Raw genomic sequence first — 23,722 nt, 5'->3', positions numbered from 1 at the left:
GTGGTAGCCACAGCTGGCGCCTGTGTCCTCTGAACAGAGAGACTGGTGTGGATTTTCACAAAATGATCAGTGAATTCCTGATAAGGAAACTTGTTGAACACCGTCTGTTTCTAGAGGTTGGGGGTCAGGGAGCCGTAGGCCTTGGTGGTGGCATCAAAGGTGGCCTTGACAAAGTTGCCCTGGGTGGCAGTGCAGCCCCTGGCTGGTGTGTAGCAGTCATCAGTACCAGCCATCATCAGTAGCGTCTTGGGCACAGGGGCAGAGACCATGCCAGTGCCTCTGGGAGCAGGGATAAGACGCACCAAAACAGAGGGGCCACAACAGCCTGTCACCTTGCATGGATCAGTGTGGGCTTGCCAATCTAGTGTCCCAGTAGCCTTTCTGCATCAGATTGATGGAAAGCTTGGCCACGATGATGGCTCCTCATATGGCAGTGGCTGCCTCCTTGGAGCACTTAACACCAAGACCAACATGACCATTGTAGTTCCCAACAGCGACAAAAGCCTTGAACCTGGTCCGCTGGCCAGCCGTGTCTGCTTCTGCACTGGCATGGTCTTTAGAACCTTGTACTTTAGGGATGCACCCAGGAAAGAGTCAGTAACCTCGGGTTCCTTAACGGGCAGGGAGAGCAGGTAGTAGACCGCCTCCTCTCTATCTTCATTTTCTTAATTTCTTTTTATTTTATTTGCATTGGTGTTTTGCCTGCATGTATGTCTGTGTGAGGGTGTCAAAGCTTGAAGTTACAGACAGTTGTGAACTGCCGTGTGGGTGCTGGGAATTAAACCTGGGTCCTTTGGAAGAGAACTCAGTGCTCTTAACCATTGAGCCATCTCTCCAGCCCCCACTTTTAGCTTTTAAAAAAAAATAACAAAAACAAAAAAACTTCCCAGCCAGGCATGGTGGTACATTCCTATGATCCCAGCACGTAGGCGGTAGAAGCAGGAGGAACAGGAGTTCAAAGTCGTTCTCAGCTACACAACTAATTCAGGTGAACCTGGGTTACATATATGAAAAGCTGCCTCAAAAATCCCTGGCGGCTAGCTCACTGCCCTGAACGGTACATCTCTCTTTCTCTTTCACACTCTCATTGAAGAGTTCCCCAGATGCATTGAGCAGAAAGAAAAGAAGGCAGGCTTGTATCCCTCTGATAATAGCAAAGTTGCTCTCTCTTTAAGGAACCTTTCACATGCACCTGAGGCCACAGGGAAAGAGTAAAGTCTACATCCTCTCCAAGTCCAAGTCCTACATTCTGTCCAAGACTGTCTTGGGCAAGAGAATGCACTGGGTTATAGAAGGCCCTAGCTCTGAGTCCTTACCAGCCCTTTCTGCGTCTTCAGGTCTCCAGTTTGCTCATCTACTTGTTTTTAGTTTATTACTATGAAAGTGTTGGGTTTGTATACATGATAGTAGGTGCCTGCAGAAGCCAGCAGAGGGTGTCAGATTCCCTAGAGCTGGAGTTACAGGCTGTTGTGAGCCAACAGAACCGAACTTGGGTCTTCTGCGAGAGGAGTGTGCATTCTCCCCGCTCCCACAAGCCACCCAACACACACACAAATTAAATTTTAATGTTTGAGTTTGATCTTCCATTCCTGCTTCTTCTCATGTTATTTTCTGTTTATAGGGGCCTATGTGGTTTGGTTGGGTTTGGTTGGTGGTGGTTTGAGACAGGGTCTCATTGTATTTCCCTGACTAGCCTGGAACTCTCTGTGTAAGAGTAGCCCATCATTCATGAGGTCTGCCCACCTCTGCTTCCCAAATGCTTGGATTAAAGGTGTCCACCACCACAGCCAGCCTGGTTTTAAGTGTGTGTTTGATTGGTTGTTTTTTGTTTTGTGGCAAGTTCTCCTGTAGACTTGGACTTTCTTTCTAGATTCAGGGCACTTTATTCTTTCTCTAGCCTCCCCACCCACCCCACCTGCTACAGTGCTGGGAATCCAGCCCCAGCATTGCCTAACTTAGCTGAGCGCTCTGCCACTGAGTTGGACCCCTGCCCATGTTCCTGGTTTTGTGACCTGAAAGCTTATGGCATTTCTTGTGTCTTGTTTCTCATGAGTTCTTTTAGGGCTTAGCGTACCTCTAGCTGCTTCTCATACTTGGGTCCACAGCAAGGACCCAGTGCCAGTGAAAGAAGCCCAGCTCTTCAGGTCCCATCCCATCTTGGCCTCACACACCCTGTGTGACCTTGGAAAAGTCATTCCCCTTCTCTGAGCCTCAGGAACACCATCTTTAGAGCTGCTCAGGTCTTATGCTAGATTGTAGACTGATCAATATAAAGTCTTGTGGTTCACTGCCCACCCAGACCAGGGCCAAGAAATGGTCCCTTGAAGCTTATCCTCAGATGCAGGGGAGAGACTTGTGCTTGGCTTTATACTGAGAATGATGTCCCTTTACTCTTAATCCCATTCATCTCTAAGACCTCTCAACTAAATGAGCATGGCTAAGAAGCCACTAGTACATCCATCCCCCCAGGCCTTCTGGATGCCAGGCACACAGACTAAACAGACGCAGACACTTGCTCCTTCCAAGTCAACAACCCAACAGATGATAGAGATTCCATTCTGCCTAGGACGGTTACTTCCACACTGCCAGGGACCTGATGCCATGCAAGTGGAGGCTTCTCCACAGAGATAAGGTCTGGGAGGAGGAACTAGGCAGAGGGAGGAAGAGCAACCGAGGCAGCTCAAAGGACACATGCCAAGGTACTGGCTGGGGCTGTGGCCACAGCAAAGTAGGTCAGGTGAAGACTGGAGGAGGTGACAAGGGTTACATCTCATGGGGCCTTCAGGCCAATGGCATCTCTGGGAGCTTTGGAGTATCCAGCAGCAGTGGTGTGACATCCACCTTTCAGAGGAAATAGGCCAGGAATGACTCCATCCTGGAGTCAACTCTTAGACCTGAGACCTGGGCTGGTTCCTCTAGAATATTAGCTTTCTCTGTCCCCAAAGAGGGTGATAACAGCCATGGAGGTAGGCTGGAACACCAGCAAAAACCTCGTGCCTTGAAGATTCTTCCTTTTCTCTCCAGCCCAGGAGCCTTAGCAGACTTGGGAGTCGGAGAAGGGGTGGGCAGAGCATGAGTATGAAAACCAGTGAGCAGGAGTCTGTATTAACACTGGCTGCAGCCACGTATGCAGTGTCTCCCAGATGCCCCAGCCTAGGCTGCAGGCTTCGGGCTCATAGGAAGAAAGCCAGCCTGAGAAGTAGCAGCATTGGACTGGTGTCTGGGATTCAGACGCTGCCAGGCAGGTTTCTGGAGAGCCTTGGAGCAATACGTCCAATTTCTTACAGTGTATGCTTTCTCTCCCAGGGAGAAGCAGCCCTGGTCTGCGACTCTAGCCCCGTGTTTAGGCTCGGCCACTGACTCACTCTGAAAACCTGGGTCTGAGCTATCCCTCAGTCCAGTCCAGAAGAGGGTTAGGGTGCTGGGTGTGGTCCTGAGTTGGTGCCTTGCCTTACCAGCTTCTGTCTTCTTCTAGCCGGCTCTCTTGTACTTGGTCCCTGCATGTATCGGCTTTCCTGTCCTGGTGGCACTGGCCAAGGGAGAAGTGGCAGAAATGTTCAGGTAAGACGGGGTGGAGCAGACGTTAAGAAGGGCCCTAGCACACCTGCACACAGCCTGCCAGATCACATGAGCATTGTCTCCAAGGGAGCATTCCCACCATCTGCCCATGACGAGGTGTCTGGCCTGTGGTCACCAATGGGACCTTCCCAGGAGCCAGGGGAGGTCTAGTGCAGGACAGCTACATGCCTCCTGTGTCTTAAAGGAATGGCTGGTGGGGGTTCTCTCCAGGCTGCCCACTGTCCAGGGCCGTGGGTCACTGGCTAGCTCTGCCGCCCGGTGACTTGATGTCTTCCCCCACCTCCAGCATCAGTTTGCCTGTAATAGGATGAGGCTGCACCCTCAGCAAGAAACCATATGTCCATTCCTGCCTAGCTGCCTCTGAAGCCGTAACCTACAGCCTGCTCTTTTCTCATACACACCCCCTCTTCCCCACAGCCACTGCCCTATCTGCCACACCTTGGCACAGCCCAACCCCCACGCCAGGGCCTGCATGACTCCCAGCAGGTGTCTGCTCCCAGGCACCACCAACCCTGTCTGCCAGAGACCTAGAAATAGCTGCCAGCTACTATTAAAGCTGCCCACTCGGGGGCCTTCACCCAACTCCACCCGCTTGGCCTCAAGTTGTCCCCCAGGTGCCTGCCAGGGCCTCCTGTGCACCTGGCTGCCTCAGGGCAACAGATGACTCACCCTTCCCCACGTCTGTGCTGCCTGGAATCCCCAGCTCCTGGCTTGGCCTGCCCATTGGAAGCCCGCCCAGCCCCGTCTTCTGGCATGGCAGCTGATCCTTGAGGTCAGCACCTCCCATGCCTCCCTCTGTGCACCCATGCTTGGAGAGACTTCCAGACCAGTCCCCTGTATCCTCAGCGGTTTGAGTTCTCAGCACCCAGCCAGGGCAGAGGAGCCTCCTTCCCCTCACGGAGACCTGGTTTCCCTTAGTGCTCTTCTGTGTAAGCCCCATGATACCCAGAAGGACCTTAGGGAAAAGCAAGAAAGCAAACAGTCTTTCTTCTGTCCTCAATCCCATTTTCAACCTGATCTTTTGCTTTGTTTTCTTTCCCTGCCACTCCCCTTTGGAAAAACTAATTCGCTGCTTCATTCTTGAATAGTGTACATTTACATGGTTCTAAATTCCATTCTGGTGCTAGAGCATTGCCTCCCCAGTTAAGAGTGTCTGCTTTCTCTGGGAGGACTCTAATTTGGTTCCCAGCACCCACGCTGGGCAGCTCACACCGTCCCTAGATGGGACCTGAAACCTCCATGGGCACTCGTACTCAGTGCCTACACACACACTGCTGTGCTCGCCAAATCCCCTAAGTTATCTTCTGACCTCGAAAGCATCATCACACACACACACACACACACACACACACACACACACACGAATAAATACGTATTTGACTTAGTCACGAGCCTATTGCTATGAAGAGACACCATCACCAAGGCAATTTTTAGGAAAGAAAGCATTTAATTGGGGGCTTGCTTGCTTTCAGAGGCTTAGTCCATCTTCATCATGGCAGGGAGCATGGTGCCAGAGCAGGCGCTGAGAGCTACATCCTGGTCTGCAGGCTGAGTTCGAGAGACAGTGGGCGGGCATGGACTTTTGAACTGCATCGTCTACCTCCTGTGACACACTCCCTCCAACAGGACTACACCTAATTCTTTCCAAACAGTGCCACTCCCTGAAAACTACGCATTCAAATATATAAGCCTGTGGGGGCCATTCTTCATCAAACCACCACAGTATTTTTTGAAAGCAGACTAGGAAGAGAACTCAGTCAGTAAAATGCCTGCTGTGAAGAATGAAGAGAGAATGTTTGGATACTCTGCACACAGCTGGGTATAAAAATGAATTATTTTGCTGAGCAGTAGCAGCATACACCCTTAATCCCAGCACTCAGGAGGCAGGGGCAGGTGGATCTCTGAGGCCGGCCTAGTCACAGAGTCAATGGCAGGACAGCCAGTGCTACAAAGTGAAGCCCTGTCTCAAAAACAGAACAACAAAAAACTTATTTTTTTAATATTCGGAGCTGAGCCTGTGCCTCGTGGTAGGTACCTCATGCCCTAATACTTGTACTTGGAAGACTAAGGCAGAAGGATCACTGATTTCAAGACCAGCCTGCACTGTGCGAGCTTCGGGCTAGCAGCTTGAGTGGCAAAATAAAACCTTGTTTCAGCCAGGCAAGGTGGCACATGCCTGTAGTCCCAGCTGCTTGAGAGGCTGAGACAGGAGGATTGCTTTTGCTTGAGTCCAGGAGTTCTGGACTGTACTGGGCTATGCTAATCGGCCATCAATATGGTGACCTGCCGGGAGCTGGGGACCACCAGGTTGCCTGAGAAGGGCTGAACTGGCCCAGGTCACCAGATCAGAAATAGAACAAGTCAAACTTTGTTAAAAGAAAACAAAACAAAACACCGTGGTATATGACCTTAATCCCAGCATGGTTGTGCATGCCCTTGATCCTAGCATTATCTGTGAGTTCCAGCCCAGCCAGAGTTACATAGTAAGATCCTATCTCAAAATTAATAAATAAAAATTGAACAGTTAAATATTTTTCCAAAAGCTGAGCATGGTGGCACATGCCTGTAATCCCAGTACTCAGACAGAGGCAGGCAGATCTCTTGAGTTCAAGGCCAGCCTGGTCTACAAAGGGAGTCCAGGAGAGCAGGGCTCTGTTACACTGTTACAAGGCTCTGAAACCCTGTCTCAGAAAACCAATAATAATAATAATAATAATAATAATGTTTCAAAAGAGACCAGGGAGATGGCTCAGCAGTCGAGAGTACTTGTCCTTCTAGGATCTGGCTTTGGTTCTATCCACATGGCCGCTCACAACCATCTAAACTCCAGGGGATCCACCACACTATTCTTTCTAATGCAGGCACCAGGTACACATATATAAAGGCAGGCAAAACACTCACATAAAAAGAAATTAAGGTTAATTTTTTAAAAAAAGATAATGGGCTGGAGAGATGGCTCAGTGGTTAAGAGCACTATCTGCTTTTTCAAAGGAGCCGGGTTTAATTCCCAGCGCCCACATGGCAGCTCACAACTGTCTGTAATGCCAATTCCAAGGGATCTGACACCTTCACACTAATGCATATAAAATAAAGTTAAATTTAAAAAAAAAAAAAAAAAGGATAAGTGAGGAGCTGGACAGATGGCCCAGCAGTTAAGAACACTGGCTGCTTTTCCAGAGGACCCAGGTTCGCTTCCAGCACCCACATCACAGATCACAGCAGTCTGTAATTCTAGAGGAGTCCACACTCTCATTCAGGCAAAACACCAATGCATGTGAATAGAAATACTGTTTTTCAAGTGGCTAAGTAAGGTGGCTCACAGGGTGGCGTTGCTTGCTGCCAAACCTAAAACCTAAGCTTAATCCCCAAAATCTACACGGTAGAACAGGAGCATCAGCCTCCACAAGTCGTCCTCTGACCTCCTCACAAGCACCATGGCTCGCACAAATAGATTTTTTTAAAAACAAACTAAGGAGATGGCTCAGTTATGAAAGTGCCTGCAGCACAAGCATGAAACCGGATACCCAGCACCCTGGGGGGGGGCGGTGGTAGAGTGGCTTTAACCCTGGCTTTGGGTAAGGACAGACATACAGATCTTGGAGTTCACTGGACAGCCGATCTAGCTGGTGAGCTGTGGCTTCAATAAAAGACCCTGTCTCAGAACTTGAGGTGTAGAGTTACAGAGGAAGACAGGATCAACCTCTGACCTTTACATTCACATGCATACACTGAGAGCGTGCGCACACACACACACACACACACACACACACACCTGTGAGAAGGGAGGCTGTCATCCTGGCCTACTGGAGAGACCAGTTCTTACAGACCTTCAGAGACATGGACACTGACAGGTGTCATTCTCCAGCATCTTCTCTGTACTTCAGTGCTTTTCCTGTGTGGCACTGTGCTAGAGGCCAAGGTTCAAACCCAGGGCCTCCCTTAGGCTAAGCACATGCTCTCCTGCCGAGCTACACCCTGACACTTGGTGTGTTGCAGAACAGCATATGTTAAAGACACTGGTTTGGCAGCACGCTCAACCCAGCGTACCACACCCTCCTCTGTTGTCTGCGTGGTGCACTTTGCAGCAGCGCGTCTTCCCTCAAAACAATGCAGGCTGCTTCACACACAGCAGAGTGTAAGTGCAGGCCGGGTAACCAAGACAGTGGTGCTGCCTACGCTTTGGGAAGGACGTCTCTGTCCTTCCCTGATCTGCTCCTCTCTATCTCCTTGTTCTATCTTCTCTGTCTGTCTCTTACACAGCTACGAGTCCTCGGCCGTAATCCTGCCTCATACACCGAGGCTCACTCACTTTCCCACAGTCTCGGGCTCCCCTGCCAGCCTGGCCGACTCCATGCAGCAGAAGCTAGCTGGCCCTCGTCGCCGGCGCCCACAGAATCCCAGCGCTATGTAATGCCCAGCGGGTGCCTACCTGCCCACTCCCCCACTGTTCTGGGCCTAAGGTAGGGCAGACATTCCAGCCCTAGTGTAAAGTCAGCACGTGTCACTGGGGCTGGTGGCAGGAGGTCGCTCTTCACAGCCATCAGCACTTGATGCCCGGCCCTAAGGCAAGCAGATAGCTCATAACCTTGGGGCACCCCCCTGCAATGGCGAGTCATGTGAGATGGGCACGAGCAGCCCTGTCAGACTGTAGCTGATGCCTAGACTGCTTGCTTATGTGTGTGACTCTAGACACACCACCTTCTCCTCTGTGCTCCTTTATTCGTCAAGCAGGCACCTGCTGCCAGCCTAACCAGCCAGGAACTATGCATTGTGCTTGAATGGGCACATTGCTCAGTAAGCAGAACCCCTGATAAGAGCTAGCATGTCCACCCTAAAGAGTGGCACTGTGCTGCGCACCAGAACAGTCCCCGCACAGGGCAGAGCTGGGAACTCTGCCATGTGCCCCCAGGAGACAGCTTGTCTCCCAGAGTTTCATCCCCACCACTCCCTTCTGCTGTCCAGCAGAAGGTTCAAAAAGCTTAAAGTTGATCCACCCAAGTCCAAGCCAGCCTTTCCCGTTCACCGCTGCCCCTGAAGCCCCTTGGCAGCATGGGGCATAGGAGAAGCCAAGCAGGGTGCCCATGAGGACACACAGAGGGTTGGGGCGAGATACTGGCAGAGGCTAGGCCTGAGACACAGTGATCCTGTCATTCCCTGGAACTGCAAGGAGAGGGGACAGCAAAGACTCTGCCCTCAGCGTCCTCCAAGTGTGCTCCTTTGTTTTCCGGTCAGCTACGAGGAGTCAAACCCTAAAGATCCGGCAGTCGCGACTGAATCCAAAGAGGGGTCAGCAGAGGCGCCAGCAGTGAAGAATCTAGAGAAGAAGGAGAAATGAGGCAGCACTGCCTGACCTTTGAGGGCCAGACCACACAGGCAGGGGATGACACAGACAGAGGACACCGGCAGGAGGCGAAGGTGGCTCCAGGACGGGGAGCAGGCCTCTGCCGCCTGCTTCCCTCTCCCCTTTCTCTGGCTTCCCCTGCTCCTTCTCATCCTCTGCAGGCAAAGCAAACCCGCTGCTGCTTCTTTTCCCAGGAGCCAGGTGGGAACTGAATGTGGCTTTTGGATTTTTGTATTGTGGACTGACTTTGCCTCACATTAAACACTCATCCATGGCCACCCGGCCACTGTGCTCCTGGAGGGTTCTCAGCAACTTTACCTAGTGTCTTGTGCTAAACCCACTAGGTCTCTGCAAACCTCTTCTTGGGTGCCCATCCCGTTACCAGGCCAGAAGAGGGTGCCTGTTAAGCCTTCTCCAGCCAGGGATTTTCCTTGCTACTCTCTTCCAAACGCTTGGGGACAGTGACAGTTGTGGGCAATTGCTTGCTGTGCCCCCACTGATCTTGGCATGAAGAGATGAAGAGTTATCACAGGGCAACGTGCCTCAGGAAAGCAACCTCTAACTATAGACAGACAGCTCTTCCTGGCCTTGCTGTCCATCTGGCTGGAGCTCAAAGGGACATCTCTTCCATTCTGCCCACTTCCCAAAATAAAGCCCAGATCTTCAGAAAACCTGCACTGGGAAGGGAGCAGTCCCCAGAGAATACGAGAGGTCATTCAGGGTCAGGAGCTGGAGATCCCAACACCCCTGACCTTCCTTCAGGAGAGTCCCCAAAAGACAAGGAGGGGGCAGCTCCTCCCTTGTCTGCCTGCCCAAGTGGGAAAACTGAGACCCGAGAATGGCCATGACCTGTGAGGCAGGTTTCTAGTTCCCAGCCCCTGACCTTCCCGGTCCAGGGTTGAAAATAACAGGTTCGAAGGTGGCCAGAGAACAAAGCATGTCAAGAGCCTGGGCAGTGAGAATAGGTCAAGTCTCCCTGGGTTCAGATGTAGGCCAAGGGTGTTGATAGAGGGTTCTGCTCACCACTTACGGAGCGACGCTGTGTGTATTGTTAGCCTCACTGTACAGAGGAGGAAATGGGGCGCCTCACCCTCACACAGTGATGTGACCTCATGCAGTTGATTCCAGTGCAGTATACTAAGCACTGTGCTGTTCTCTTCTAGGACCAAGTCACTGCGGCTGGTTTGCTGGGCCCCTCTGAGTCAGCCACCCCAACTTGTGGGTCTAAAATTCTATGGAGATGAAAACCTGAAAGGCTTCTTCAGCCAGAGGGTCTCTTAAGGGGCTTCTTGGATCTTTGCAGCATTGTACTGCCTTTAGGGGGAGGCCGTGTGGTCCTGGAACAAAGCCCCTCTGAGGGTGGCAGATGGGGCAGGCAGCCCAGGCACACACTGTGGTTGGCTCTACAGCCCACAGCCCACAAAGACTTCATTGAGTCACTGCCGACCCCCAGCAGAGGCTGAGGTGGCAGTGGCGCCGGGCGCCTGCCACCTAATGACTGTCCTGGCCCGGCCAGATGTTCCACAGACCTTGCAGCACCGATCAGGGCCTGCCTGGCCAGCCAGCCACAGAGGCCACTCCAGTTCCAATTAACCAGCTTCAGCTGAGCAAACAGCGGGCAGCGGGGCCCAGCCTGGGCGGTAGGCCCGGCCGGCAGAGCCTCTGAGTCTAGACTCCAGATGTGAACCGCCACTGCCTGAGCCCCATGGAAAAATGGCACCAGGCCGGGCACACATTGGGCCTGCATACTGGGAGGTGGGGTGGGTGGTTGGGCAGGGCCTCAAGCGGGCCTGGTGCCAGGCTCACCCTGGGGTGGGCGTGGATTCCTTGGAAGCTGCTGTCTATGCCTTGGTTTCTCCTGGTTCCGGGAGGAGGAGGCTCTAAGGGCTAAGACCATCTCCAGCAAGAGATCCCATACTCCATACTTGCCAGGTTAGCATGTGGCCAGACTGTGCCAGTGTTCTAGAAACTCTTGATTCTCTCCCTGTGTAGTGCATGCCTGCCATCCCATGCGTGTGGAGGCAGCTGAGATAAGCCTGGTCTACATAGCAAGTTCCAGGCTACATGATGAGAACTAGCAAGAAAAGCAAGATTGAGCATGCTGGTGCATGACTACTCTCAGCACAGGACGATCAGTTCAAAGTTCCCCTTGGCTACAAAGAGTTCAAGGCCAGACCATGGCTCATAAAGCCAGGGGGTGGTTAATTATAACAATCCCATAATGATGGCACCCACCATCATCTTTACAGATAAGGAAACTGAGGCAGTGAGTTGGTGCCTGGAAGGCGTTCGAGGCTCCTGTTCATTGCTGTGCTGGATTCCTGGTTCTTTTCCTTGGGGACAGCATAGAGATGTGGGGACAGGGAGAGGATGACAATGTCAAAGGCTTCCCAGGACTAGCTTCCAGGTCAGGACAGCGGTGTCCTGACACCTGACCCCTTCCACCAATTTCTGAGAGCTTCCTTTTCAAGGCAGGTCCCCCGTAGGGGAAGTCCAGAGCCCTTCTGTTTTCATGCAGTGTCAGACACCAGCCAAGTCACTGAGGACATAGCAGGGAACACAAATGGTGGCTTTCTAGCGCCGACACCCTGCAAGATGACATTCCTCTTGGGGACACTGACATAAACGACTGGGTGAATATGCCAAGAGATGACGCCACAGGAGAGAGGCCTTCTGGCTGGGTCCTGTGGGCAAAGCAAGGGGCTGTGCCATCCAGCTATCCTTGCACAAAACAGCGAAACAAAATACCACTGCCACCACCCCAGGGGGGGAAATAGCCAGGCTGGCTAGGGTCTCAGCGGCGGCCTACGCCTCCTTCCTGTTCTCCAACTTCGGACTCCCCACGTGACTGCCGGCCACGGGAGGAGCAGCATCCTGCGGGGTGCGCCAGGAAGGGCCGAGCAAGCGGGAAGGAAAGCGCCACCTCTCCCACCCCCGCCAAGGCCACACCTGGGCTCCGCAGGCGGTAGCGCCCGGCCAGCGCCTGGCTCCAGCGAGTCTGGGCCGCCTCCCTACGCACTGCGGGGGCCGCCAGCTGGGCCGGAAGACGTTCGCCTTGGGGGCGTGGACCAAGTTGGTCCCACCCAGGAGGGCGGGGTCACTGTGACCCAAGGATAAGCTTTGGAATTTCAGCTGCTTTTGTTTTTCTTTCTCCCCAGACCCAAGAGACTGAAATGCTAGCTGAGTGCCTTATCACTGAGCTATATCCCAAAACCCTGTACTTTGGGGCTTTTACCTAGAAAATGAGGGGACAGTTGTACCCCTCCACACCTGGCCCAGCGCAAGGTCATGCAGGCACTGTTTGTTAAATGAATGAATGTCTGCACAGATCTAGAACAACCCTGAGGTCTGGCATTTGTCTTGGGCAAATGCGTTCCACAGATGAGACAACCTTCCTGTCAACCCTAGGCTGGGTTTCTCTCAACTTCAAGAGTGGCTAACAGACCTTGGAAACATGGACACCTAGGATATCCTCAGCAAAGATACTGTGGAAGAATCTCCCAAGATGTGAAAAAACAATATTAAGTGAAAGCTAAGTGTGGTTGCACACTCCTGTAATCCTAGAACTCAGAGAGGGAGGCAGAAGGATGGTTTATTTTTTTGGACCCAGCTTCTGCTGCAGAATTTGAGGCTAGTTGAGACTACATCAAATCTATTGTCAGTAAACAAATATTAGATTAATTTGGGGATAAAAAATAATAATACACAAGAATTCCACTTGGAAGATTTTCCTTTTCGGAGGGTAGGGGGCTTGGGGTGTGTGGATCGTTTGGTCTTGAGATACAGTCTTGCTATGTAACCCAGGCTGGGCCGCATGGGACCCTATGTATACCAGGCTAGGATTATAAGAAATTTTGTACATATGCAGTCTTTTGTTTGTTTGTTTGTTTTTAAAGATTTTGATCCAAGGCTGGAGAATTGGCTCAGCACCTGGGTTTAATTTCCAAAACCTACGTGGTGGCCCACAATTGTAACTCCAGTTCCAGGGAATCTGACACCACCCACTACTGACCACCATAGGCCCCATGCATACATGCAGGTAAAACACTCACATACAAATAATCTTTAAAAAAGAACTAAGGAACCCATACGGTACCTACAGGTTAGATTCAAGAAAATGATCTGTCAAATTTCATAGTTAGGTATTTAATGCAGAGGCTGGAGCTTGTTCTCAGTAGAGCGCACATCTAGAAGAGGGAAACCCTGGGCTCAGTCCCCAGTACCAACACCAAGTGCTAACAAGAACCTTAGAGGGACACAGTCAAGATGAATGGAAATCCGCTGGACTCCAAACTAAATGTACAGAAAAGTGAGAGGACAAAGCTCATCTCCCGGCTTTTCATTACTTCTCTAAGAGTGAGTCCTAGTCCAAAAGAGAAAAGGAGTCCAGCAGAGGAGGAGAGAAGCCAGAAGCTTTAGAGATGAGATGGGGAGGAGTCAGCATCCCTTGCACAAAGCCATCCCTAGGAAGGACCTTAGAACATATTCTGAAGGCAATGGGAGCAGATACAGAACTCTGAGTGGAGCCGTGTCCTCATCCTTAATGCCATTAAAATAAGGGAGGCCAGGAGACCAGGCCAGAGACTGGAGAGAAAAGAGTGACAGAGCCAGGTGATGGTTGCACATACCTTTAGTCCCTGCACTCAGGAGGCAGAGGCGGGTAACTCCCTGTGCGTTTGAGGCCAGCCTGGTCTACAGAGCAAGTTCCAGGACAGCCAGGGCTACACCAAGAGGAAAAAAAAAGAAGAAGAAGAAAGAAAAGAAAGGATAGAACTGCAGCCCACTATACAGTAGACCCAAGGCCATCCAGATGTCCCTTAGCATGTCCTGACAATTTTCTCACGGCCTTGTTCATGTGAATAATCTTCACGTTCTTACAACTCACCACTCTACCCAAAAAAAAAAAAAAAAAAAAAAAAAAAACGGGAGCAGAAGTCAGTAGAAGGAAACAGGTTTTTTCAAAGGCAGCCTTAGGACTGGGTGTGGTAGTACATGCCTGTAATTCCAGCCAGGGGTTCAGAAGTTGAAGGCCGCCAGCCAGGCAAGATCTCAGTCAAGGCAAGACAGCCCGGTGGGTGAAGGTACCTGCTTCCCAGCATGATGAGCTGGGGCCACATGGTAGAAGCGAAGAGCCAACGCCTGGTAGTTGTTCTACGGCTTTTACACATGTGCTAGAGCACGCATTTATCCCAACACACAGAAGCACCAACAATGTGGAGTTAAGGACTAGTCTTGGCTATGAGAAACTGTCTCAAGAAAGGGCCAGCAAGATGACTTGGTGGGGTCTGTCAGTGGTGGCACAAGCCTTTAATCCCAGCACTTAGGAGGCAGAGGCAGGCGGATCTCTGTAAGTTCAGGGCCAGCCTGGTCTACAGAGGGAGTTCCAGGACAGCCACAGCTACACTGTCACTATATACACAAAAACAAAAACAAAACAAAATAAATAAAAAAGACTCAGTGGCTAGAAAGCACTGGTGCAATGCCTAAAAGCCCAAGTTTGATCCTCAGAGCCGCCATAGTCTTAAGGAGAGAACTGATTCTTGCAGGTTGTACCCAACTTCCGCATGTACGTTCAAACCATGGCTGGCCCAATTACTAAAATGTTTATTTCAGAAAAAGACGGAGGAAGGGGAAAGAAGGCAACCCTGCAGAAGGTGGACAAGGGAGTTCTCCACCTTGAATCTCTATCTCCAGGAGACTTAATGTCACAGAAACTTAGGGGGCAGACTACAGGGGGTCCATGCCGTGGTCCTGGTCAGGGCCTTCATCACCCAGGGTGTTTTCTTCCGTCTCACGGTGGACTTTGTTCTCCAGCTAGGGACCCAGAACTGAGAGAGCTACTACTTCTTAGCCTGATATGAGAGCCCGGGGAGCAGAGGGCAGTTTCAAGTCAACTCCCATCCTCCTCTCACCTTGAAAAGCCCTAAGATGAAGGCCAGGGACTGTGGCTCAGTGAAACAGCCCTGGCCTAGCATGCAAGGCTAGGGCTTGATTCCCCCACACTGCAGAAGGGAAAAGTCCCAAGCCTCAAGAGCTCTAGGGTCTGGTTGGGTCCTGGAAAGAAGCGTATCCCCAGCAGGGTTGAGACGAGGAATCTGGGTACACACAAGAGGTAGCGCCCTACTTAATATTCTACGAGCAAAGGGCCTGGGAACTTTCTTGCTTGTGCACGGAGCCTCCTACAATATACAAGTTTAGGTGTGCACAAAGCATGTCTCAGGGTTTCTATTGATGAAAACCACAAGCATAAAGCAACTTGAGGAGGGGTTTATTTGGCTGACATATCCTGAGTCACAGTGCCTTAAGGGAAGGAAGCCAAGGCAGGAACTCAAGCTAGGTGGGAACCTGGAGCAGGAGCTGATGCAGAGGTCGTGGAGGGGTGCTGCTTACTGGCTTATTCCTCACTGCTTGCTCAGCCTACTTTCTTTTAGAACCCGGAACTACCAGCCTGGGAGGAGGCCCCACCCACAATGGACTGGGCCCTCTCCCAACTATCTCTAATTAAGAAAATGTCCTATAGGCTTGCCTGTGGTCCTTCCTGTCTTATGGAGGCATTTTTCCCCACTGAGGTTCCCTCATCTCAGATGACTTCAGCTCATGTCAAGCTGACAGAAAAACTAGAAGGACAAGGCAGTGGCACACACCTGTAATCCCAGCACTCAGAAGGGCAGAAGCAGGTGGCTGTCTGTGAGTTCAAGACCAGCCTGCTCTGCAAAGCGGGCCCAGGACAACCAGGGCTACACAGAAAAACCCTGTCTCGAAGAAAAAAAACAAAAAACAAAAAAACAGGGCAATACATGCGCACGCAAAGACATCCATGTGTGTGAACCTGTGCATACCTTCATACATGGCCCCATCGTGGAGGCAACAGTATGAACTGGGCAACACAAACATGAACCTTCATGTAAGAAATATGCCAACAGGACTTGCCATTTTTATTTACCACATGCTGACAGCATTCCAGGTGTTGGAGTGCTTCATATCCCTCGGCCCCATCCCAGAGGATGAGTTCCCATTGTACAGATGGGGAAATAAAGGCACAGAAGGGAAAGGGTCTATACAAGGTCATATAGCAATCAAATACCTTCCCAAGTTCTCACACTGGGACACCATTTTCCCTAGCCTGACTGGTCTATTACCCTATTCCGTGTCTTTCGGTTTTTGTTTATTAAAAACTTGCTAGGTGGGGCAGTGCATGCCTTTAATCCCAGCACTCAGGAGACAGAGGCGGGAGGACTTCTGAGTTCAACGCCAGCCTAGTCTATAGAGCAGGGCTACATAGAGAAACCCTATCTTCAAAAACAAACACAAGGGCTGGAGGGATGGCTCAGAGGCTAAGAGCTGCTCCTCTGAGGGTCCTGAGTTCAATTCCCAGCAACCACATAATGGCTGCCAACCGTCTATAGTGAGAGCTGATGCCTTCTTCTGGTGTGCAGGTAGAACACTGTATGCACAAGAGAGAGAGAGAGAGAGAGAGAGAGAGAGAGAGAGAGAGAGAGAGAATAAATCTTGGTTGGGGATGCTAGGCAGACAGCCCAGTGGCTGAGAGCACTTGCTGCTCTTGCAGAGGATCTCTGGTTCACAGCACAGATATGGTGCTTTACAGCCTCTGTTGTAGCCTGTTACAATGGAGTCTATAACTCTGTTCATAACTCCAGCAGCACCCAGAGGGCTGGGTTGCCCTCTTACTTCTGTGGATACCAGGCACTTGTGTGGTACACAGAAATACCTGCAGGCAAAACATGACAATTAAAAAAAAAAAAGAAAGAAAGAAAAACCCTTCATTAGGGCCAGGAGTGTGGCTTAATGATACAGCACTTGCTGCTATTGTTTTTGTTGTTATCTGTCTCCTCGTACCACTTCTTTGGGAATACATTTTTATCATATTCACCCCCCCTTCCCCCTACGTCTAGTCCCAGCCCAAATTTGGATTCCCCCCCCCATCTAGTCCAATTTGTGTTGCTCATACATTCTCAGTTGTGTGGCCAACTTGACACGGTATTCCAGAACCAAAGGGCCAGGCAAAAAAAGTTCCTGCAGTGTACACATTTGGGTGCGCACAAGGCACACATTTAGGGTTTCCATTGCTCTGATGGAAACACCACAACTGAGAGCAACTTGAGAATGTGATCTACGTGCCAGGGACCACACCACAAAAGAAAATTGACTTTCCCTCTCCCAGCAGCTGTGAATTGTCAATGCCTTCCCAGCTAGGGGGCGGGGCTTGATGCCACCTCCTCCCTCTTTACTGAGATTTTGTCTGGGTTGAGTTTGCGCAGGCCTTGTGCTTGCTGTCACAACCACTGTGAGCTCATATGTGCGGCTGCCCTGCTATGTCCGGGAAACACCGAGTAGTCACCCATGGCCTCTGCTTCTTACCGTCTTCCACAATAATCCCTGAGCCTTGGGAGGAGAATTGTGAAAAAGATGTCCCACTCAGGGCTAAGCATCCTGCAGTCTCTTTAGTCTGTACCTTAATCAGCTGTGCTAACTGCCATCCATTGTGAATAAAAACTCAGATGTTTTTGAGAGATGTTCTAACCTATGGGTACAGGAAGTCATTAGGAGTCAATTTAATATTGTGCCTATTAAGCAGAGTGTAGTAGTAGGTTTCCCCGGGGATCTATGGCCCACTGAGCCACAGGTTCTTAGCTTGATAATGGTGTTAGGTATGGGATTCATTTTGTAGCTTTCTAATTAAATATAATTAGAAAGTGATTGGTTATTCCTATAATGTTTGTGCCACTATTGCATCATTGGGATTCAGGATAAGAATCATGAATAGCACCTTCCAGAACTATGAAACTAGCAAGTAGGGGTGATACTTCGAGGTCAGTACTAGCTTGATTTCTCCCCTTTTTTATTTTTTATTTTTTTTAAGACAGGGTTTCACTGTGTAGCCCTGGCTGTCCTGGAACTCACTAGACCACACTGGCCTTGAACTCCTCCTCCTCCCAAGTGCTGGGATTAAGGGTGATTGCCACCACCACCCAGCTATTTCTCCATGTTCTATGGCTCAAGGATGGCGTGTCTTCAGCAATGGGTGTCTTAGGGTTTCTGTTACTATGAAAAGACACCAAGACCATGACAACTCATGGAAAATACTTAAGTAGGGCTGGCTTACAGTTTCAGAGGTTTAGTGCATTGTGGTCATGGCAGAAAGCATGGCAGCGTGCAGGCAGACATGGTGCTGGAGAAAGAACTTAAGAGTTCTACGTCTGGATCCATAGGCAGCAGAAGGAGACTGTGTACCACACTGGGTGTAGTTTGAGCATGTGAGACCCCACGGTGAAATGTTTCCTCCAAAAAGGCCACACCTACTCCAAGGCCACACATCTTAATAGTGCCGCTCCCTATGGGCCAGGCATTCAAACACGCAAATCTGTGGGGCCAGTCCTGTTCAAACCACCACAATAGGTGACTTATTGTCAAGTTCTCATAGCATTGGCAATAGTCTGTAATGTTTGAGTGTCTATGGGACGTCATTGGCCAACAGCTTCAAAAGCGATAACCCTGCCATTGAGCTTTTACATTTGTTAGCCTGTAGCGTATACAGGGGCGCTGTTCCATTAGAAGGTAACACCATTTTAAGTGTGTGTGTGTGTGTGTGTGTTTGTGTGTGTGTGTGTGTTTAGGAAGCATCTTTAGGTTTCTATAGGGAAGGCAGGTTAGAGGACCTAATACAGAGAGGAATAAATAACACCAAAGACCTTTTTTTAAAGTTATATTAGACCAGACCTGGTGGCTCAAGCCTTGAAGCCCAGAACTCAGGAGGTGGAGGCAAGTGGATCTTCATGAGTTGGAGGCCAGCCTAGTCTACAAAGCAAGTCCAGGACAGCCAGGGCCATTACACAGAGAAACCCAGTCTTTCTACATAACCCTGATTGTCCTGGAACTGATTAGGTAGACCACCAGGCTGGCTTCAAACTCAGAGATCCGCCTGCTTCTGTCTCCCAGGTGCTGATATTAAAGGCATATGCTACCAAACCTGGCTACATCTTACTTATTTTAGCCCAAATCTGATCCACAGTGCATATTGTTTTGATTCCTTCCCTTTCCGGTCTGTTTCAGGCATCTCATTTAATACCAGCCAGGACCCAACCTCGATCGTTTTGAAGCAGGACTGGCGGTATCATAGGCTATCTGCACGTGAAGGCCAAGCTGTGCCCTGGGCGTACAGCTCCAAGCATCCTCTCCTCCCTTCTGAGGCCCCAGTCCATGGAGTAATTCAGTCCTGTGCCACCCACGTGGCCATGGGGAGGGAAGGAGCTCTGTACAGTAGCAGATACCTGCCTGTGGTCAGTTACACTTGGGAGGTGGAGCCAAGAAGTTCTGCAGTTCAAGCTCGTCCTCAGCCTCAAGTCTGCTTCTCGCTTCAGTCTAGCTGGTCTGTATGGACCATGTTAAAGAAAATGGGGTGGGAGTCAGGGGAAGCTGGCCTTAGTCGTCCATGTCTATAATCCAGATACCCAGGTGGTGGATGTCTCATGATCAGAGCGGTCTAGGCCAGCCTTAGATGTCTTCTCGAAATAAACAAAGAAAGATAGAAAACAGCTGAGTTCAGGGGCATATGCCTTCAATTCCAGGACTCAGGAAGCAGAGGCAGGTGCCTCTGAGTGTGAGTCCAGCCTGGTCTACATAGTGAGTTCCAGGACAGCCAGGGTTACACAGACCCTGTCTCAAACAAAAGCAAACAAAGAAAAAAAAGACAAATTTATAAGTATATCTTTAAAATATTTTTTTCTTGAAAACCCAAAAAAAATTCTTTTTCAAAATTTATTTTATGCTTTGTCTGTGTGTATGTATTTGGACCATATGCATGCCTGGTGCCCACAGGGACTTGGGAGTAGAGTTACAGAAAGCTGTGAGTTGTGAGCTACCATGTGAGTGCTGGGGAATACGAACCTGGGTTCCCTGAGAAAGCAGCCAGTGCCCTTATCTACTTAGCCAGTTTCTCAGCACCCATCTTCAAAATCATACCATATTTGCTGTTTTCGGTACTTAAAATTAATCCTAAGGCATCCAGCAAGCTGTTGTTTTTGTTGTTGTTTTGAGACATGGTCTTGCTATCCACCCCTGGCTGGCCCTGATTCACAGAGATCTGCCTACCTCTGCCCCCTGAGTTGAAGGCTGGCTCTAAGGTGTGGACCACCACACCTGGCCAACCCTGTGCTTCAGATCTTAGCTGGCTTTTATGTGTGGTTCTGTAATCCGGCAGCACCTGTTCTGTGAAACAGAATGACTGTTCTGACTGCTTGTGGTGGTCCAAAACCTCTCATTCCAGCCCTTAGAAGGCAGAGACAGAAGGATAACTTCAAGCTTGAGGCCAGCCTGGTCTACATAGCAAAATCCGGGCCAGCCAGGGAGACACGGGGAAATTCTGTCTCACAAAAAAAAGGGGGGGGGAGGTAAGTGAAAGATCCTGAATCCATGGATGGAGATGATACAGAGGAGGGAGGAAGAACCTGCAAAAAGTGAATTAGTCATTTCAAAGTTGCTTTCCTCGATGGATGCAGAGGCTGTGACAGGAAGATAGTGGCATCGTAGGCCAGTCTGAGCTACAAAGGGAGGTCTTGTCTTAATAAAATAAAATTGACCCAAGTCACTTTCCATCATAAAGGTCACAGGCATAGAGGAGGGACTTCCCAACACACTTGGCTGAACTGGCCTTCGGAGCAGTTGGCTTTCATCTCTCTCTGCTCGTTTCTTGGACAGTCAGATAAGCATCTTCATGTGGGGCTCGCCAAGTGAGCTTTCACTGTCAGAGGCCATTTTGGTCTAGTGCCAGAGCGCAGGCCAAACCAGTGGCTGCCTATACTTTTTACTCCATATTGTGCAAGCCTGTCCCTCTGTGTTTCACATACTTAGGGGCGTGTGCGTTTATGAGACTGTGGCAACATGCTTGGGGAGAGGGAGCACAGCAGCCAAGAATGGGCTCGTAAAGGGTTTCAGGCCTCTTCGGATCAGCTTGTGAACCTGTGCCCTTCTGCCTTTTTCCTGCTCTGTGGTGTGGTGTGTGTGTGTTTGTGTCTGTGTCTGTATGTGTGTATGTGTGTCAGGTCTGGATTTGGGGTCCTTATTTCTCTTTGCCTAGATCAGTCCCCAATGATGGTTTTCTGTGTCCCCTCACCCACCCCAACTCCCAAGAAGCCTTCCTTTCTTCTGCCCCCAAGGGAAAACTCTGGCAGAAACTGAAAGGGACTTGTGATTCTGACTGTTCTCTCCTTGTGTGGATTCTATCAGCAATCTCACTCTTATCTGTAAAGTGGGGACACATCCCTCTCTCCTCTGTCCTCTTTCCCGTCATCAGACAGCCCTTTCCGCTCTGAGCAAATTGACCACATCTAGTTTCAAAGTCCAAACCCTGACTCTACCAATTTGCTCACCAACTAGTTGCTAATCACTCTGGAGTTACCTAGGACATATTTGAGGAGCAGTCAGGAAGGGCCCTGCTGGGAAATGCCCCACTGAGGTACCGGGCTACAGTTTGCTGTGATAGGCTGTGCCAGCAGTGGGAAATTGCAACTGAGAAAGTATGGGTGGGAAACAAGAGCGTTTCTCCCTTTAAAAGGAATTCTTGTTCTGGTCTGTGTCCTGTTTAAGCTTCACTGGATGGAAATGTTCTAAAAATAAGGACTTAAACAAAAGGAGGAATCCCATTACCTGGGATTTAAAAAGGCTCTCTCAGGGTTCACAGGGACCCCCTTCGCAGCCACTGTGTGGTCTGGCCAGGGCCAGCCAAGTCCCCCATCCACCCACCTCCAGCCCCGCGCTTTCCCAGGATTCACATGGTAATGAAGGCATCCATCTTCCCACACACACACTCGCGACCCTCTAGGCCACACAATGGTCCCAGCATAGAGGCCCCACCACCTGTTGGATTTTCCCAGGGAAGGGAGGGAGCCCACAGAGAGGAGAAGCCGGGCTCCCAGCCCCCAGCCCGGGAGCCCCAGTAGACCCTGATCCTGGGAATCAACCAGTCACAGGCCTGCTGTCCTTGAGCTGCCAGCCATCCTCCTCAGGACGGGTTCCTCCTCAGCAAACAGAGGTGACGGTTTGAGTGTTGGCAACTTCGTGTGGCAGCCAGGCTGCCAATGTCACGGTGGCGTAGGCTAGCTCGGAAATGCTGCAGGACGAAAGGAGAGGGGTCCAGGAGGAAGCACCAGGCTAGGGCTAGGCTCCCCCGATTGTAAACATTTTATTGATTTAATTAATTTTTTCTGATTGAGTTCTTGCCCAGCATACAGGAAACCCTGGGTTCCAGCCCCAAGAAGAACTCCAGGCCTCATGGTTTCTTGAGGACTAAGCTGGACTAAGCTGGGCAGGAGGAAGTTCTGAGTTTGTACATCCCACCACAACCCCACTAGTAGCACAGCTGGGATCCCATTTGCACAGGAGGACACCCAGACCTAAGGAGGTGCATGTCCCCCCAAGCAGCAGAGCTGGGACATGGAAGCAGTTTTGCCATCCCAGCCTGAATCCAAACACACTACGTCATTATCATCATTATTAATATCAGTTAATGAGTTAGGTCATGACCCTGGTCATGTGAAAGCCAAGAAGGGAAAGAGACCAAATGTTAACACAACACCAGTCTCTCCAGGGTTTGGCCAGAGCGTGACACACAGTAGGTGTGTCATAACCGAAGATCAAAGCCAAGTATGATGGACCTGCATCTCAGAAGTCCTGTTCTCACTCTATATGCTAAGGCATGGGGATTGCAGTGTCTTTTCTTAAAAAACAAACAAAAAAAAAAAAAAAAAAAAAACAAAAAAAAAGCCAAAGGTACCCAGGTTGACCTGAAATTTTCTGTGTAGCTAAAGATGACCTTGGGTTCTGATCCTCCTGCATCTACTTCCTGAGTGCTGGGATTATAGAAGTGTGTCAAGTTTATCTGGTACTACAGAATAGGGCTTCCTGCATGCTAGGCACACACCACTGAGCTGCACTGCCTGCCCATTTCAGCCAGAACTACACAGCAAGACCCAGCCTGGGGAGAAAAACAAATTGAAGAGTGAACAGACAGAATGACCAAATGAACACACATCTTTGCCTACATGTGTCATGTCATAAGATGATGACGTTCTCCTGTCATTGAGCCGCTGAGCTCTGGCTACTTCCAAGCTTCATTTGCCAAAGTCTCTAAGAGATGGTGGAGAGAGACGTTATTCCTATTTGGCTTATAGCCTCCAGCAACTCAGATGCTCCTGAACTAAATGAAGCCTCAAACAAGCAATTCCACCTCAACATAAAGGAAGGATGTTGGGGTGACTTGGGACATTCGCCAATGACAGCTAGAAACAGAATCAGAACCTTTGTCCATTCCCATGGGATCTTAGGAGTCATTGGCTCCCTGGCTCTCTGGTCCCCGTGTAAAATAGCATCTTCACACTTCCCAAACACATCTCCTTCTGTCCACACTAAAACATTCAAGCTGGCTATCTCCGGGTGTTCAGGAGATAGAACTGAGAAAGCCTTCCATTCTGTTTAAAGCCAAAAACGTGTTTCTAAGTGTTCCGCTGTGAACGTGTCGGTACATTTCAGTCAGCACTGTACGAGCAGAACAGCACCATGGGCAAGCAACAGAGGCAGAAACATGGCCAACACCACGGAAGGGCCACCTGAAGCCTGAGCTGCCCATATACCACCCCATCCCAATCCCTACCTAAACAGCTGGACATGGGGGTCCGGGCCTTTGTCCTGCCCTGACCCGCAGGACTGTCAGCGTGGAACCTGGAGGGAGGTGTGGGAATGGGATGGAACAGGAGACGTGAAAAATGGAGACAGAATTCTGATCAAGTC

At 50.2% G+C, this 23,722-nt stretch overlaps 1 protein-coding gene across 3 annotated transcripts in view; it reads left to right on the top strand.

The window, feature by feature from the left end:
- Window positions 1-9,203, top strand: part of Hm13 (histocompatibility minor 13) — a 39,331-nt gene extending 30,128 nt beyond the window's left edge. The window contains exons 11-13 of one of the 3 annotated variants that reach the window (XM_021663234.2): window positions 3,476-3,561; window positions 7,840-7,986; window positions 8,812-9,203. In XM_021663234.2, the coding sequence (XP_021518909.1) occupies window positions 3,476-3,561; window positions 7,840-7,986; window positions 8,812-8,914 (336 nt within the window). In that variant the 3' untranslated portion in view covers window positions 8,915-9,203. Of the gene's footprint in view, window positions 1-3,475; window positions 3,562-7,839; window positions 8,040-8,811 lie in introns of all 3 variants that reach the window. The other 2 variants (XM_060383070.1, XM_021663233.2) reach the window with 2 other exon arrangements.
- Window positions 9,204-23,722: the final 14,519 nt, after the last annotated feature.

Source organism: Meriones unguiculatus, chromosome 4 (assembly GCF_030254825.1).
Source record: "Meriones unguiculatus strain TT.TT164.6M chromosome 4, Bangor_MerUng_6.1, whole genome shotgun sequence".
NCBI classification, from domain to species: domain Eukaryota; kingdom Metazoa; phylum Chordata; class Mammalia; order Rodentia; family Muridae; genus Meriones; species Meriones unguiculatus.
The sequence above is the reverse complement of the archived record's forward strand: the minus strand, read 5'-3'. Positions and strand labels throughout refer to the sequence as shown.